General features: G+C 40.4%; 1 protein-coding gene across 1 annotated transcript in view; it reads right to left on the bottom strand.

Moving 5' to 3' along the window:
• LOC102269954 (bifunctional heparan sulfate N-deacetylase/N-sulfotransferase 3) overlaps positions 1 to 17,318 on the bottom strand; it is a 187,791-nt gene extending 170,473 nt beyond the window's left edge. The window contains exons 1-2 of the mRNA XM_070372911.1: positions 17,092 to 17,318; positions 3,740 to 4,884 (exon numbers count right to left, since the gene is read on the bottom strand). Coding sequence (XP_070229012.1) covers positions 3,740 to 4,762 — 1,023 coding nt within the window. The 5' untranslated portion in view covers positions 4,763 to 4,884; positions 17,092 to 17,318. The remainder of the gene's footprint in view (positions 1 to 3,739; positions 4,885 to 17,091) is intronic.
• Between the last annotated feature and the right edge of the window lie 1,268 nt (positions 17,319 to 18,586).

Below are 18,586 nucleotides of genomic sequence, written 5' to 3' on the forward strand. Positions count from 1 at the left end.
CTAGTGAGCCAACTACTTGTTAAACATCTGTATACCTGTATGCCCCAGATGCACTTCAATAAAACTGAAAATTTTACTGTGACCTCCAATGACCTTCTTGCTGTCTCCTCTTTCTTTCTCGTTGAAATAATCAACTGTTATTCAACTATGCTAGAAATCTTTTAACTTTAAAAAATTTTTTATTTAGGTATAGTTGATTTACAATATTGTGTTTTCCACTGTATAGCAAAGTGATTCAGTTGTACATATAAATATTCTTTTTCATATTTTTTCCAATATGATTTATCCCAGGATACTGAATACAGTTCCCTGTGTTACACAGTAGCACCTTGATGTCCATCCATTGTACATATCATAGTTTGCATCTGCTAATCTCAAACTCCCAGTCCTTCCCAAGTCTGTTCTCTATGTCTGTGAATCTGTTTCTATTTCATAGATATATTCGTGTTGTATTTTTAATTTTTATTTAAAAATTTATTATTATTATTTTTTACTTTACAATATTGTATTGGTTTTGCCATACATCAACATGCATCCGCCATGGGTTCCACATATAAGTGATACACAGTATTTGTCTTTCTGACTTCTCTTATGATCATCTCTAGGTCCACCCATGTTGCTGCAAATGGCATTATTTCATTATTTTTAATGACTGAATAATATTCCACTGTCCTTATATACATCTTTATTCATTCATCTGTTGACAGACATTTAAGTTATTTTCGTATCTTGGCTATTGTAAACAGTGCTGCTATGAACGCAGCGGGGCATGCGCATGTATCTTTTTGAATTATAGATTTGTCTGGGTACATGCCCAGGAGAGGGAGTGCTGGACCATATGGAAACTCTACTCAACTATGCCAAAAGTCTTCATGTCATTCTTGGTTACATTCCTTTTCATCTCCATTGACCCAGTTACTAAGTTGTTCAGTTTTACCTTCTATAGAGTTCTTAAACTGTTCATTCCTTCTCCTTTCTTATTCTTATTTCCTAGTTTTAAGAAATCTCCTTCTTTTGTCTGAATATCATCGCTGCTGCCGCTGCTGCTAAGTCACTTCAGTCGTGTCCGACTCTGTGCGACCCCACAGACAGCAGCCCAGCAGGCTTCCCTGTCCCTGGGATTCTCCAGGCAAGAACACCGGAGTGTGTTGCCATTTCCTTCTCCAAGAATATTGTCGCTACAGCCTCTCAAATCATCCTATGACTATGGATTTGCCTTCTCAATCTGTCCTGCTTAGTAGGACTTAACAGCTCTGGTATACAGCACACAGTATGGGGGTTTCACATGACATTACTTACATAAAACCACACAGGCACCTTTACTACTGTGCTCACCAGACTGCAAGCTACCTATGTATTTATCACTCCCACCCCATCCCTAACAAGTCAGCGGTGTACTGATTAAGGGGGAGCCCTGCTTTATTAGTCTTCGTGTGCCCAGTGCCTGACTCCATGGCTGGCATGTCACACGGCGATACCAAGTTCTAAGCAGGAAGATGCTCAGCACTTTTTTCAACTGTGTGCTTTCTGAACTTCTCTAACTGTACTCTCTCTACCCTGTCTTCTAATGGGATAATAGCAAGGTGTAGGATTCTATTATTCCATTTCACTTTCACTTTTATATTGGGCTTCCCTGATAGCTCAGTTGGTAAAGAATCCACCTGCAATGCAGCAGACCCTGGTTTTATTCCTGAGTTGGGAAGATTCGATGGAGAAGGGATAGACTACCCACTCCAGTATTCTTGGGCTTTCCTGGTGGCTTAGTTTGTAAAGAATCTGCCTGCAATGCAGGAGACCTGGGTTCCATCCCTGGGTTGGGAAGATTCCCTGGAGAAGGGAAAGGCTACCCACTCCATATTCTGGTCTGGAGAATTCCATGGACTGTATAGTACATGGGGTCGCAAGGAGTCAGACACAACTGAGTGACTTTCACTCTATCTACATATCACCAAAAATATTTCACATGTAGGACATGCTTAATAACTAGTTACATAATGAATCAGTGAACAAATGAATGAATGGGTGAATGACTATGTTTAGACCAATGTTTTGAGACACAATCACAGATACAACTTAGAAGTAGTTCAAAATCAAAGAATTCAAAACATACTTTCTTTTAAGCCTTTAGGTCGGTTAGAAAGTATATTCCTATCTAACTGTGAGCAATTCATAAAACATTTTACAATGTTAAATTCTTACTGAATTTATTCAGTAAATTTTAGTTTTTTATACCACTTAAAAGTGGTTTAACCTTAAGAGCACCAAAGGCATTTTGTATTTTGTATAATTTTAGAGAATATAGTAGAGTTTCATAAAAATTTGGAGATTTATCTAACTTATTTTTAAATGACATAAGAACATATTTTGGCAGTTTTAAAGACATATTTCAGATATAAAGCCTTAAAACATTTTTATCATAATATTTTAGAATGGAAAATTAGAAATAATTATATATTGTTTATAATTTTCAAGGACATAATAAATGTTTAAACTACCAGCTCAGTTTTAATTTAGCTACACTTTCAAAGACTATTTCAAAAGACTAATGAAAACTTGAGCACAACTTTTTAATTAATTAATTTATATTGACTTAAAAGGAAGAGTCTAAAATATTACCAAGAATATGAAAGTTTTTTTTCTTTTCAGTCTTCACAGTCCTATGGTAACATTTAATAGTCCTTCTTGTATCCTTAGCTCATTTAAGTAGTGTGATGAACATTACTATTATTTGCCAGATGCTCAGTGTCTGGAGAAAAGAACGCAGTTTCAAGACTTTTTTCCATCTGATTCAGTACTCTGTATTTTACCAAAAGGTCAACACTGTATAGAATAAAAAATTATGTATCAAATTTCTCCTTTCACTTTTATGTGAAATCAATATGTAGTATAACAGAGATAGAATCCAATGGCATTTTGAATGTGAAACTAAGATGAATGTAGATCATTTTAATTTTAAATTCCATTAATATTAAACAGCCAGTCACATTATGTAATAAAATACCTTCACAATGATAATCAACTATCTTCAAGTAATCGTTTTCTATCTAAGGGCAGCAGTTTACATAATGAGAAATCTAATCCAATATAAATGTAGCATGATAGATTTCATGTATGAACCAGAAGTTCAATGAATTTTGACAATTAATGCAAATCCTTATATGTATATGTGAATAAGTATGCTTGTGTATTCATAACTCTCCACATTTAGTAGTGCTGATTTTCAGAGTTTCAAAAAACATAATAAGAGAAAATTAGATGTACATTTAACTTCCCAAAACATCTGAACTTGCTACTTATGAGATCTTTAATTCTTGAAAATTTGTGGGAATATTTATTTTCATTAAAACAAATTCACCATGATTTCATATGTAAATGGACTAACGTCTCAGATTCATAATCGTTTGCAGAAGTAGACAGTTTCTGGAAAGTAATTAAACAAAGTGGTTTCTATCCTGTAGCTTTGAATACACACAGAAATGCATTTTTCAGGACTCTGCCACACTCAATTCTTTAGTACACTCTTCATTTTTCTCTTGATTCAGAGAAAAATAGATTATCTACTTAGCTGTTCTAGGGCTGAGATATATTCCCATATCTCAAAAATAGCTGATGGCAGACAACTCATCCCAGTTTGCCTAAGAATTTCCCAATAAAATAAAAATCCTCTGTCCCAGGAAATCCCTTACCCCTAGACAAACCTACTGAGAGATGAACCATACTTTGAGATAAAGAGCCTTACCTTAACATCATTGGTGTTCATTCTTGTTCCTTCCTTTCCCACAAAAATATCATCAATATCCACGAGGATGTACCTGTCCAAGGACAAAGTGAGCCTCTTCCCCGACAAAAAGGAAACAGCATCTATGAAGATAAGCTTGTGCAACCAAAAGTTCAAATTGTTGCCAAAGAGAACTCGTTGAATCCCATCATGGAGCCCCAGGTCATGTATGACAGTGGCATAAAAAGCACCTTTAGAGATGGGAGGAGACAGGTTTTCTGGGGTCTTTACTTTGGCAAATATTACTGGTTGGTAGGCTGAGTGATTAATCTGGAAAACAGTCCAGTCAGTTCCAGGTAAAGAACCTTTTTCAAGCTTAGAAGATTTGGTCATGTGAAGCAATGGAGAATGAGGATTAATACAGCAATCTTTGACTGCAAGGTTTCCATATACAGAAAAAGGGAAGCCTTTCAACTGAAAGCTCTGTAGGCTCTTCTCACTAGTTCTGTGGAAGCCAATGACACCCACGCCATATTCAACACAGTATTTATCTAGAAGACTTCGATTCCAAGCGTCCATATTTATATACTTTAAAATGTTCTCATAAACAATGAGAATATATTTGCCTCTAGATTTTTCCGTAAGTGCTGGAAGATCCCCTTTGCCAGGAGCAATTTCAATATGATACTGGAATCTACTGGATTCTAGAATCATAATGATGTCTTGACCAAGCGATGAGTACTGGCTCTCCACAAACACCAGGACCGTGGTGTCTGTCCTTGAGGCATCAGAGAGCTTCGCTGGCTTCACTTCCATCAGCCGGTATGGTAGGTGCTGCAAGTCCCCACAATCTACTTCTAAAGCCATCTCAGACAGTTCATTTTCCTGTTTGTAGCCATTGTACAGATAGTAAGCAGAAATAATAATGCTCACCATACAGAATGTGGCAAGCAGAATCACTGTCCTTTGAAAGTGTCTGTGCAGCTTCATGATAAAACTCATGTTGCATATACTTCCCTCAGACTGTTCCAACAGAAGCACCATAAAAAAATGAAAGAAGAAAAGAAAAGATGATGTTTCAGATACTTTTCCAGTTTCAGTCAATAGTTTATGTCACCATTGCAGCACATTTGTGTCACTTGATCAGGACTCACAGAAAATATAGTCTGAAAAGTAGAATAGGATACAACAGAATATTAAACATTCAATCTGCAGCGTTAAAATGAGCAAGTTTTTATCCTGGTGACTGGCACAAGTGGCAACCTGTCAGGCAGATGAATTGGTGTCTGCTAATTAAGAAAACGTATCTTTTCTTCTCCCAAATCTGAATGAGATCAAGGGAGGAATGGAAAGAGGGAAGAGCTCCACTGAACAGAGGTCTCTACCCCTAGTATACAAAAGGCACTGGACTAGCAAGGAGTTTCCTTTTATTCCTTGAACTTTGGATCAAATTGTATAGATTATATAAACCGAATGCCACAGAGATGTCACCTGAGTGATACACTGTCACAACGTGGAGTACAGGTGGTTAATTACATATATTGAAAATTCATAGAAGTTTGGATGTATTACATTAAATCCTACAATTAAGACACTGCTGCTGCTGCTGCTAAATTGCTTCAGTCATGTCTGACTCTGTGAGACCCCATAGACGGCAGCCCGCCAGGCTCCCCCATCCCTGGGATTCTCTAGGCAAGAACACTGGAGTGGGTTGCCATTTCCTTCTCCACTGCATGAAAGTGAAAAGTGAAAATGAAGTCGCTCAGTTGTGTCCGACTCTTAGTGACCCCATGGACTGCAGCCCACCAGGCTTCTCCAGCCATGGGATTTTCCAGGCAAGAGTACTAGAGTGGGGTGCCATCGCCTTCTCCGAATTAAGACACTAGTTTCTACTTTTTAGAAAATCTCAGTAATTATATAAAGAGTACTATAAAATGTTTTTTAAAAACATAATGAAAACAACTGCAACTTCATGAAATACTTTGTTATATTATAATTTCAATTCTTTTTCAAGTCTTAGTAACCTTTGAAAAATTCAGTAACTTTTGAAAAATAAGAAAGAAATATGGGTGCTTTTTAGAACAGAAGTTTATTAGGTCTTATGGTCCTGGCAATTTTCAAGGAAATATCATGGAATATAAAATATATTAAGAAAGATCTTATTATTGCCCATAAGACAGGATGAAAGCTAGCTGTACGATAGCTGAAAGCAGTAATAGAGAATACCACAGTTGACTTTCTTCATAAGATTAGGGTTTATTACACTTCTGTCTAGTATTAATTGTCACTTTGGCCCTGGTGCCTTCTCAGGAAAATGATAAGGTTAGAATAAATGATCACCAAGAACATTCTGGCTCTCTATTATACAGATGAAGTAAGTCAGAAAGAAAAAAACCAAATATCGTATATTGTAACACATATGTATGGAATCTAGAAAGATGGTACTGATGAACCTATTTACAGGGCAACAGTGGATATGCAGACACAGAAAACAGACTTATGGACACAGGTGGGGGGAAGGGGCGGGGTGGAATGAATGGAGAGAGTAACATGGAAGCAAATACACTACCATGTGTAAAACAGTTAATGGGAATTTGCTGTGTGACTCAGGGAAAGCAAACTGGAGCTCTGTAAGAACCGAGAGGGCTGGGAAGGGCTGGGAGGTGAGAGGGAAGTGAAAGAGGGGTGCCTATGGTTGATTCATGTGGATGAATGGCAGAGGCCAACACAATATTGTGAAGTAATTTTACTTCAATAAAAATAAAAAAGTTTGGGAAAAGAAAGAACATTCTGGCTCTAAAATTCTGTGATATTCACCTGTGAAATAATCTATGAGGAATATTCTGAGTAATATGTTTATCTTTATGAATAATATAATATTCTGTAATTGCAGAATACTTATAGGATAAATATCTTACTTATCCTACAAATTATATATCGTACTTTATTCATTCAAATATTTAGGGAAACTATATCATTCATTCAAGTAATTATGAGATAACTCTTTTTATTTCAAATATAAGTCATCAGCAGAATGAATTTCTTTAAAGGGTCCCAAATTATAAGGTAGAGACAGTAACTTGAACGCAAACAGTAATGTGTGGATTGTTGATTAGAGACAAATGTCTGTCACAGGATGAGAGGAAAAAAGACACCACGGCAAGTGGGGGTGTCTGCAGTGTGGGGAGGGGTTGGATTTGGGCAGAGGCTTGAGGGATGAGGGTAAATGAATAGGCATTTGAGACAGAGGGGATTTTACAGAGGAGGAATGAGTACAGTATTGGGCAAGGGACACTGAAGAGTTGAAGGAAAGAGTAAGGAAGACCTAAAAAGTAAATCGTATAAATATGGGTAACTCAGATCATAGAGATTAGATAACATAGAAGTTTATTGTCAAGAAAGCCTTGTAGGGAACCATTAAATTTTTCCTGATTTGGGAAATAAAATGAATTAATCAAGAATGTAGACGATATCACAGGGCAGTGTGAGAGCAACTCTGGCAAGCCAGCGCAGGCTCATTTCTTACAGTCCAAGCACAAACTGTTTAGTGATCACAGAGCAGACAGAACATGGGCATGGATGAGTTTGAGGGACAGCTGCAAAGAAAGGAGGTGCTGAACTTCATATGTCACCGAAGGTCTATGGGACACCACCCTTGGCCAAGAGAAATGCCATTAAGGGATCTGACATGTTCCAAAAGAAATCCTACTCTTTTAAACATTTCCCCACAGGTTTAGATGTAATACAAGCAAATCAAAATTACCAGGACAACAGAGTTTTCATTGTAACTGTAGCTATTTCATTTTGAAAAGTAATTGCACTTTTAAAGTTAGGTACATGTTTATGAATAATACAATAGTCTGTGGTACAATAGCAAGATATAAAATCTCACATCTCTCTAGGCCCCTGTTTTAGTTCTAGCTGTGAAGTGCTTCTGAGTGGATACAAAACCTGTTCTCACTTTTTGCAGTTCAGATAGCAGTGTCTCCTAGTTTGTTCCTATTGTCAGAAGTGAAAGGCATGTAATTCACAAAATTCTTACCTGTGATGAGACAGGGTGGTGAGGTGTATTTTCTCTCACTGTGTAGGGTAGTTACGAGAAATCTATCAAAGCTGCCTCCTCCATTAGCAGGCATAAAATACTGAAAAACGTGTGAAACAACAGCCAACTCTGTGTTGCAAATAATGAGTAGGGATTTGTGCTGTATAGACTACGTCTACTACAAGTTTCAGAAGAAAGAGCAAGAGAGAAGAATGAAGCTTAGGAGAGTCAGTGGTACTTTCTAAGAGACATGGTGCTTGAGGGGGGCCTAGCATGATGGGCAGGATCTGGGTATAAGGATGTGGCGTACATGCCCGGCATAGAAACCTGGCAAGGATGAAATGCAATGATTACAGTGCATTTATCTGAGGATCAGTCTGAACTAATCATAACGCACTATGTATTGGACTGAAAATGGAAATAATGTTTCACTGAAAAAGCGCTGCAGATTAAAATGACTGTGAACACAAAAGCGTCGACTGGGAAACAGCACTGGATGTATCTGGACAGAAGAGAGACAATAAAAATAGGGTTTACAGATGATTAGTGTAGCAGTGACACCCAGAATGGACAAAGAACAATAATACGAACAGAGAGAGTACGCGCTGCATTGCACGGAGTGAAGAAGTAGGTGGAATCAGGACAGTCCCAGCAAAGACGCTGCTGCACAAGCCAGGGAAGGGTGGTCTGCGTCCAGACAAAGGTGGTTATCAGAGAGGATGACAACAAAGAGGGGCCCAGGAGGAAAAGAGAAATGGACGTGATTACTGGTGGGGGCAGGCGTAGGCAGGCTTGGGGACTAGGAGAATGACAGTGCCGGTAATGAAAGCACCATGGCACAGAGTGGAAACTGGCGTGAGCTACTGCTGGACACTTACGGTTCAAGCAGGTGACCAAATGATGCATGAGGCGATAGCAAAATCACAGTCTTCTACAAAATAGTTGGATGCTGACAAACAAGAAAGTTGAGGAAATTGACTAGGGTCAAAATTGGTAGGTTGCGGGCAAATCTCGATATGGTGCACAAATTCAGTTCTTCAGGAAACTCTTTCCGACCAAGTCCACTCCTCTCCCCTTTAGGCCAGGTCCCCAGATTTTATACTCTAATTATAATCACTTTTCCTTTAAGGCCTCTACCAAAGGCTTACTATTATTAGCAACATGATTTGTTTAAGGTCTCACTGCTTTTTCAGACTGAAATTTCCAAGGGTAGGTTTCATGTTATTCCAGTGATCTTTTAAACAAGACACGGCATAAAAACATTTTGAAAGGTCAGGAAGATCAACAAGGCAAACGCTTCAGTATAGTGACGACTGTGTTCCTGAAGTGCTCTCACAAAAATATATTAGAAAGTACAGACTCTGCATGGTCTGAAGGGCTCTCTAAATGACTGAAGAACAGGCACATGAGCTTGTGGGTCAAGAGAGTTTCCATGGACACCACTGACTTAAAGCACAGAGCTGACAGCGATGGTTGAACTTGGCTACCTATCTGACCATGATAAGGAATATGCTGAATGACCAAGAAACTGTATATGAAACTGAGAATATCAACAAGCCATTTAGGCAGGCAAAGTTTTGGAACAGTCACAACAGATAACAGGAAGTTACAAGGTTGGGCTGGTTATAAGCATCACCACCTCATTAGGATATCCTATAGGGCACACTGAAGCAAATCCCATCTGTGGGCAGGGAGGATGCCAGCAACAGCAGCTCAGCTAACATTAATGAACACTTACTAGGAGCAACACAGTCTGAAGCCCTTTAAAGGCTAAGCAGCCTGCCCAAGGTACAACAGCCTGCAGTAGCTGAACTGATTTAGAACCTGACAGCCCACATTCACGATATCATCCACCCGGGAAGGCAACTGCAAACACGTCCCTTTCATGCTAGGAACATATAGGAAGTGGATATCAGGCAGCTCTTCCCTTTAGATGCTGCAGTTTCCTCACTAAAAGTGAGATACTTGTGGTACCTACTTAACAGGGTTTTTTTTTCACATGCACTAATTAGTCATTTTATTCTTTTTAAAATTATTTTAATTGGAGGATGATTACAATATTGTGATGGTTTTGATGAGGATTATGAAATAAAAGTGTAAAAGTCTCTTAGAAAATTATCTGGCACAGAGAATGAATATCCTAAATGTTACCTGTGGTGGTGATGATGATGATATAAATAACATAATAAATGAGAGAAATATCCTGAAGATGACCAATAAAAATGTACTAAGAGTTTATAAAAGGATAGCTACAAACATGTTAGTATAAGCAGCGTGGTGGGAGGTACAGAAAGTCCACTTTTGATGCAGGAATCTAAAGTCAGATGGGTCTCAGAGCAGAGGAAGAAGCCCCCAAAGAGACATGATCAGCACTGTATCCACCCTTGGGCTTCTAATTCCTCCCCCTTCTCCCAGATGAGCTCACACACCCCCTGGCTTTCATTACCAACGATGCTCCCCCAAATTGCAAGTGTTTATTTGGAATTCAAACCTCTTTCCTCTGAGCTCCAGCATTTCAAATTGAACTACTGACTTGGTATAATAACAATTTCCAGTAACCATGCCCTTTCTAATGACAGTCCAGCCACTCCTTGGCTCCACTGGAACTGTGTCACAAGCAAGCCCAACCTGTCCGTAACCAAACTTGCGACCCACCCTCTAAACCTGTCTCCATCTTCCTGCAGCCATCTGGTGGCTCCTCTCAACACCTTCTTTTCCCGCACTCCTGCCTATCGAAACAGACCCAAGGGCTCTCATTTCCAGCTTCCAAAACTCTCAGATGCAACGTCCTTCTCTCTTTCCCGGCAGGGTGCCTCTCACTTGAACCACCTCAACAACTAGCCCTACCAGAAACCCTCTCAGCTCCCTCTCTACTTTTCTCAATCCAGCATCAAAGTACAACTCTGATTTCCTTCCCAGCTGAAAATCCAGTGATGGCCACCCATCTCACTTGCTGATGAAAACTCAAATTCCTGTACATATCCCGCAAGACTGGAGGCATGCTCCCTTCTGCCTCTGACATCTCAGGCCTGATTCAGGCCTGATTCTATGGATTACTCTTACGCTCGGGCAGGAGCTGGGCCTGAAACTCTTTTCTGACCTAGGATGCTCTCACATGCTGTTTTCTTTGTCTGGAAGTTTGTTCCGCTCTTCTCATTTTACTTCATTCTCCAAATCCTGTGGCTCTATGCATATATGTCCCAGCCTCGCAGAAACTTCCCTGCTTCCCTGATCTGCCAGGTCCCCGGAACACACTCTCACATCACTATCTACTTGTGCTCTGCAGCACATTCCAGTGATAATTAGTCGTGGGATTTTCTGGGTAATATTTCTTCACAGTTTGGAAACAGCTGGAAGCACCTGTCCTGTTCACTTCTATACCCTTAATATCAACACAGTGCCAGAAGTGACCACATCCCACTGAATACGTGACAAATGGGCGAAAAACAGCCTCTACTAAATTTTACAAATGGTAGCTGCAGTCACAAACTAGGGCAGTCATGAAGTAAAACCTTCTCCCATGAATGGATACCTTGATCAGTCACACTGGCCTCCAACAGTCAGGGTGATAATACAAATACTGTCAATGGCAGTGACCACCTTGACCACAGCCATAAATCAGACACATCCAGAATGTACCTTTTACTGAATGAATACCCATTTTTCCCTCTTCTGATAGTTCTCAGAATTCAGAGTGGTTAGAGTTCTTTTGCAATTCATCTGTTTTTAAAAAGGAAAACATCTGTTTTTCACCATGGGAACATCAGCCAGCCATTATTTAATTATCTACCATTAATGAAAGACAGAGGGAACAATTATTTTTTGGGAATCACAGGCCATTCTACATACATAGTGAAGAACTGACTACATACAAACCTACACTTTGCAAAACATGGTAAAATCTGCAGGGGAAAGCACCTACTTGTTCCTGTAACCTATCTTTTTTCTTCCATTCTCTCCCACCATCATTCCAAAGTAAAAATCAATTTCTAAATGAAATAGAATCATGTTGGCAGCATAAGGAATGTGAAAAAAAAGATTGCCATCTGGAAAATGAGTATTAATAACTAAAGAACTTCAGGTTCTAACATAAATGAAAGATATTTAAAAGATCTTGACAGTATTCCTCTTTCACAAAATTAACCATATTTTATAGTATTGAAAAATGCATTGAGAGGCCTCAAATACACTGCATGGATTTGCTAAAAGTAATTTTAGCAATATTAAAGATTGACAAAGAACATGCTTTTGTTTGAGAAAGAATGTGTGAATTTGTGTCATATTTATTGAACCCTGCTGTGGTAGGCAAGTAATTTGCTGATTTGCATGGACTACAACCAAGAATATACTCTTGTCTCTAGAACTGGGCTTTTCTTTTTTTTTTAAGCTGGATGGGAGAAAAGCTGCACTGATGGGGGTATTAGCTTTGTTTAATACATTAGATGGAAAATGACTTTCTACTGCAACTTTCCCTCCTTTGTACTTAGAAATTATGAAGGAAGGAATCCATTTGTTCACTTCCCCCAGTGGTGTGCCAAACAGTGAGGCAAGAGAAGAAAACTCTCCCAGTGCTGCTTGCTGTTTCTGCCTCTGTGACTTACAGGCGATCATGTCTGCCTCTGACTTCTTAAATTCAGCTAGAATGTATGTATCAATGCACGCCTAACAGCGGGGCACTGTGCCTGCTGCCAGTGCAGCCTTCAGCACAGACTCTAACCTGTGCCGCTTTATCCTTCTCCAGAGACATGGGGACAGAAGATGTTAACCCAGTCTCTCACTGTTTGCCTGGACTGGAAGATGTAAAGTTACAGATCAGTTTTTGGCTGGGTTTGAGGGCAGGTTACATGAAGCTGAGAGGCAGAGGCAGTCAATCTGCATAGAGAGGATAAAAAAGAGCAGAGAGGAGCAATAAAAAATATGATAGGGAGTCCTGAGGAGGTCTGAGGTCCTGGTTCTCTTACTCACTACCCTGTGGATGCATCAATGAAGAGGTAAGATAAATTACTCCTCTGTTGTCATGGGCAGCTTTCAGAACAAGTGAAACTCAACCCACTTGGAATAGCAAGAGAGGAGAAAGAAATCACCTAAACTAACTACAGCTCATTAAGGAAGGCATCACATGTAAGTAATGGTCCTGGGAACTGCTTTAAGCCTGGCACAAAAGTAGGTGCAGAGTAAATTTTTCTTGAATAAATGAATTATCATTTCATACATAAGGGGAGAGGTGGTAGAAATGACTGGAGTGGTACATGAGTTTCCTGTGTTATATCAAGAGGTGTATCAAGCACAAATATTTGAAGCCTATGGAGAGAAAATGTAATTTAGTTGTTAAGGACATGTGCATTGGAATCAGAGTCAAACTGAATCCCGGCTTTACCACTTGCCAGGGATGCAATATTTGACAGGTAGATAACCTCTCGGTGCCTCAATTTCCTCATCTGTGAAGTGGAAATAATTACAGTATCTACCTCACATAATCTTTGTGAAGATTACATGAGCTAAAAATATATAAACTGCTTAAATGGTGCCTGGTACAGGTGTCCATCCTATGAATGTTGGCTGTTATTTATTTAAGATTTTTTGATGTGGACCATTTTTCTAAAAGTCTTTATTGAATTTGTCACAGTATTGCTTCTGTTTTTAGGGTTTGGTTTTTTGGCCCCTGAGCATGTGGGATCTCAGGTCCATGACCAGGGACTGAATCTGTACATCCTGACTTGATGGAGAAGTCCTAACCACAGGACCACCTGGGCAGTCCTAACTGCTATTATTATAACCTAGCTGTTATTCCAATAACACATCTACTACTAAAATTCTAGATAGTAGCACTTAAGTTTAGTTTTGCATTACTCTTTAATTTTTTTCACGTCTCATTGTCCAGTCCTCCAGAATAACTTCCACAGTGTTGGGCAATACAGAGGACAGGAAAGGATCTCTGAGACCCTTATTTTCCAGGTGAGGGACAGAGGCCCAGAGCCAGCAAAGGAGTTGTCCAAGACTAGAGCTCTCATGGCAGAACCCAGCCTACAAGCCAGATCTAGCTTCACGTTATTCTCAAACGCTGCAATCAGAGAAGATTTAAAAGGGAAATGTATGTAAAATGGAAACCCATCAGTGAGATGCTGAAAGGTTTTAGTACAGAACTCTACTACCTGACTTTTTCACAACAGGTGGTGAAGAGTTGGGCTTCCCTTGTGGCTCAGCTGGTAAAGAATCTGCCTGCAATGTGGGAGACCTGGATTCGATCCCTGGGTTGGGAAGATCCCCTGGAGAAGGGAAAGGCTACCCACTCCAGTATTCTGGTCTGGAGAATTCCATGGACTGTACAGCCCATGGGGTCATAAAGAGTCGGACACAACTGAGCAACTTTCTCATACACAAGCGAAGAGTTACATCTCTCAGTAATTTGCAGGAGTTTTTGTGAAATAATTTATTATATATAATAATTGCAGAAAAGTAATTACAGAAGGGCTTGACATTCTCCTAGTTATACAACTTACATAAAATTGATGAGCAATGTTTAACGCAATATGAAGGGATAAATCACCCACTGTGACATCCCAGAGCTGAGAATATGGTTTTTATTAAAAGCAAACAAGCAGCCAAATAAACCAATTGGTTTTCTAAAACCAATTCTTTGGGTATTCTAAGAGAATCTTCCGTTATAAAACAGTTTTAAGCGTTCAGACTAGTTATCACCATAATGCAGGCCGTTACTGTAGTGGCCTGGTAGCGTCCTCTAATCTGGACAGCTGCTCAGAGTTCATGCATTTCATTGTAGATGCTCGTCTCCAATAGTCACAGCACAGGACAGGCAGACTTCCACTGTCTTTTCTCTGCTGTCTAAACTGTTGAGCAATTAGAAACCCAAGGCATTCATTTAGCTGAGAATAGTGTTTTTATTACCAATTCTAATTCCCTGTTTTTGTAGCACAAACAACAAAGTATTTTATAGCTCAGATTTTATTTAGATTTAAAAGTTGCCATTAATCACCGAAGAGCAATTGAGACTCAACCAGGATTCAATGAAGTCATAGAAGATTCTCTGAATTAAATGAAAATTTTGTAATTTCTTTTGTTATAAAATTCTTAACTGACAAATCAGCCTTTGAATATAAAGATTCTAGCTCATAATAACTTCTTCAACAAAATATATACTGTTCAGAAAACAAGAACCTCAAATGCCTGGTTATCTCTTCCACTTTTTTTTTTTTAACAAATCTTTCAGTCACAGCACAAATTAGTCTAACATTTGCTGTAATCTTCAGAGACAATACTGTTCTCCAGGAAATGTATTAAAAGCGAAGGGAAGGAAAGGGAAAGGGTTAGTCGCTCAGTCATGTCTGACTCTTTGAGACCCCATGAACTACTGTAGCCCATCAGGCTCCTCTGTCCATAGGGTTCTCCAGGCAAGAATACTGGGTATGCTATAACTCAACTACACTGAACTATAACAAATCTCTCTAGAAAGAGATAAAAGTTTTGTTTCATCTAGAATAGCTTATTAACATGAGAATCTTTATTCTAAAGACTATGAAGAAAATTAACTCATGTGACCAGTTTAATATCAATATTTGCTTATACAAAGAAAGAAACCTCTGTTTTACCATCAAGACCATAAAGAAAAACAATAAAAATATCAGAGAAATGGCAGATATTGTCTGTGTTAACAGGAGAAAGAAAAGGAGAAAAGCTTCTGTTAAGGCAAGACTCCTGATATGTTCAGTACTATTTTCCAAAAGAATGTCTTTCAAATTTATTTTTGAAATCTCCTTCTCAAGTTTAATATTAATAGGGATCTATGGCTGAAGAAAAAGGAAAAATTTGTCCTTTAGCTGAGTATCAGATGTTTGGGAGTTTCTCTTCCACATCATTCTGCTCTCTTGTGGTGAACAGCATTGTTCAATAGTTTATAACATATTTTCTAAGAAAAATAAAAAGTGGATTTGAGATCAGTTTCACATGTGTCTTAAGATTTGATTTGTATTTTAATATCAAGATGTAGCTGTTTACATCACTTAGGAGTGATTTCCTTAAAACTGTTCCAGATTACATATGTTGCTACAACCAATATGTTTATAGAGAATATGGATAAATTTCAACTTTAAATGAGTTTGAGGCTTAAGTAGTTTCCAGATATTAGAAGAACTAGTTAGAAGATCGTCTAGGTAAACCCTTTAAAAAAATCTTAGTTCTTTTATAAAAAAATGTAGATATATTAAATGGACTATATATGTATTTTCTTTTAATTTTAAACTTCTGCGTTCAATACTTAGGGTATTTCTTACCAGTTGCATTTAATGTTATTAACTGTATAATTTTAAATGATATTTATAAAATGAATTGCATCAAATAGAAAGATTTGTTGAGGATCATTACTATATAGATAGGTAGTTATAGTTTAAATCTCCAATGTTGCTTACAAATTTCTAGTCCAACAAGCAACAGACATATGTTCTGTTTAACAAATCTTCTGAAGAATAATTACAAGTTGTTGGTGGAAATCTGAAACAACTGTAAGAGATCATTGCCTTAATACTTTAATTTTATAAAAGAGAAGCTTTAAAATTAAGCCAGGGTAAGACATTTCTTTGTTTCACTCATTTTAATTAAATGCTCTATTTCTTCTATAAGGATAAAATTAGGCACATGTTCAATCCTGAAATTCTTAGCTCGATTGTAAACAAAGTTGCTACTCCTACATTTATGAGTTATCCATTAAAGTATAGTATAAATAAATAGATACACTTACCTGGTATTAAAACGGAAAGAGCTGCAAACGTTTCAGAAAGTTTCAATAGATAGAAAAGAAACTGAAACAGCAGTATCCACTACCACTGGCTCAGGCTTTTTGGCTTTACAAGTGGCAGATACTACCAGTCCAGGCCCCGTACCCTTGTTATGTAACATCTCATTAATATTAGCCATCAAACTGCTACCAAGCTGCTGAGGCACTAGAGGGCAAGAGTGTCACATGCAAGACCGGTCGCCAAGGGACAGGTTTTGGTACCACTTGGGGAAGACAGATGCTAAAGAAGCTGATAATAACACGATGCCTGAAAGCAGCAGCGAACTAGAAATGTTTCTCAAATATTTTAAATGTCAATTTTCTGTCCAGCTGAAGAGTTAACAGGTTAATAAATAAGTATAAGCAAATAACCACACCATGCAAAACTTTCGGGATTGTATTTAAAAACCTCCAGTCATCCAGGAAGCTATCTTTCTTTTCTTTGTCTAAATAAACTTATTTTTAACAGGCGAGGAAAGGTCGATTAAATAAAACGAGTGGCAGTCTCAGGACCCCTTTAAACCGCGAGAAACTTGTCCTGACCGTGCGCGCCGCCTCTGGAGTCTGCGTTCCAAGTCTCCGGGGGCGGGTGTCTGGGCGAGGACTGCCGGGTCCCTGGCGGTTCCCTCGGGCTGCGGGCGTCCGCGGGATGCTGCTTCCCGGGTCCTCGGCCTCCGCGGGTCGCGGCCGCCCCGCCGTTCGGGCGGCGCTCGGGGGCGACGCGGTGCCGGGAGTCGGGCGGGGCGGCGCGCGGGCGGCCCCTCCCCTCGCGCGCCGGGGTCCGGGAGCGCGGGCGGCGCCGGGCGGGAGCGGCCGCGGGGCTAGAGCGGCGGGCGCGCCGGGGACTCGTGCGCTCGCTCCGACGCGCTCCGCGGCCCCGGGACCCGCCCGGCCGCGCCGCCGCCGCCCTCACGCCGCCTCCCGGCTCCCGGCCCGCGCGCGCCCGCCCGCCCGGGGAAGGGGAGGAGACGGGAACCAGGGGGCTGGAGGCGGTTGCATCCGCCCGCCTTGCGCCCGTGTCTGCTGCGCCCGTGTCTGCTGCGCCCGGCTGCCTGCCCAGCCCTCGGCCTGGGGACCCTGGGTGTCCCGCCCCGGTCGGCCGGCTCCGACGGCCACTGCGGGCAGGTTGGTAGCGGTCGCCAAGGAGAAGGGTTGGGCCGTGTGTGGGAAGTGGGTGTGAGTTCCAGAGGCGGTGCGGGGAAGGTGCGGCGCACCCTCGTCGTCCAGTCTGGTCGCGCTCCCGCCAGTGACGCTGAACCTAACAGCGCTGCGGGCGGCTTCGAGGTTGTAAGCTGGTAATTGCCTCGACTTGCCGGCTTTCTAAAGACCACGTGCTGTGTTTCAGCTCTTGAAGACAGATGAAGGCCAACAACTGGAGCGACATTTTGAGCCTCAATTGAACGACTTTTTCCCTTTTTAATTTCTGTTTTGATCCACTGAGTGGGTTGCCATGCCCTTCTCCAGGGGCTTGGTCCACTGACAACAGCATATGTGAAAGTTTTAGGAAGTGGTGGAAGTGGACCTACTAAAGATACACGTTGTACTGGATTTTTATGGTTTTGCCTCTAGCCACGCATTCCTCCTCCTGGAAACAGTACCCTCGTTTACTTTGGAGGATCGAGCCAGCGCCCCTCAGCCCGTTTGATTCAGGTGATGTCAACCACTCAGTGGGTGACCCACGACTCTCGTGTGGCCACTGGAAGCTTTATGTCCTCCTAGTAGCTAGGATTGGTTTACAGAGAAGTATGTGACCAAGTCTGGCCAATCAGAGACAAGAAAGCACCGTTCGGGGACATTTTGCCCCCTTAACGAAGGGACTCCCTTCTGTTGGACTTAGCAGAGTGAGTTGTGAGCTTAGAGCTTTTTTGTGTCATCATGTGAAGTCTGGGAATGCAGATAATACTCAGCGAGGCGTGCCTGGGAGCTGGAGGAAAGTTAAATCTAGATGGGGATAATTGAGCTCTGAACCCAGATGAAAAAAGCTCCTAACTCTGGATGTTTTCAAATATGAATCACCAAATTCAGTTTTGTCTTAAGG

This window comes from Bos mutus, chromosome 6 (genome assembly GCF_027580195.1).
Source record: "Bos mutus isolate GX-2022 chromosome 6, NWIPB_WYAK_1.1, whole genome shotgun sequence".
Taxonomy (NCBI): Eukaryota; Metazoa; Chordata; class Mammalia; order Artiodactyla; family Bovidae; genus Bos; species Bos mutus.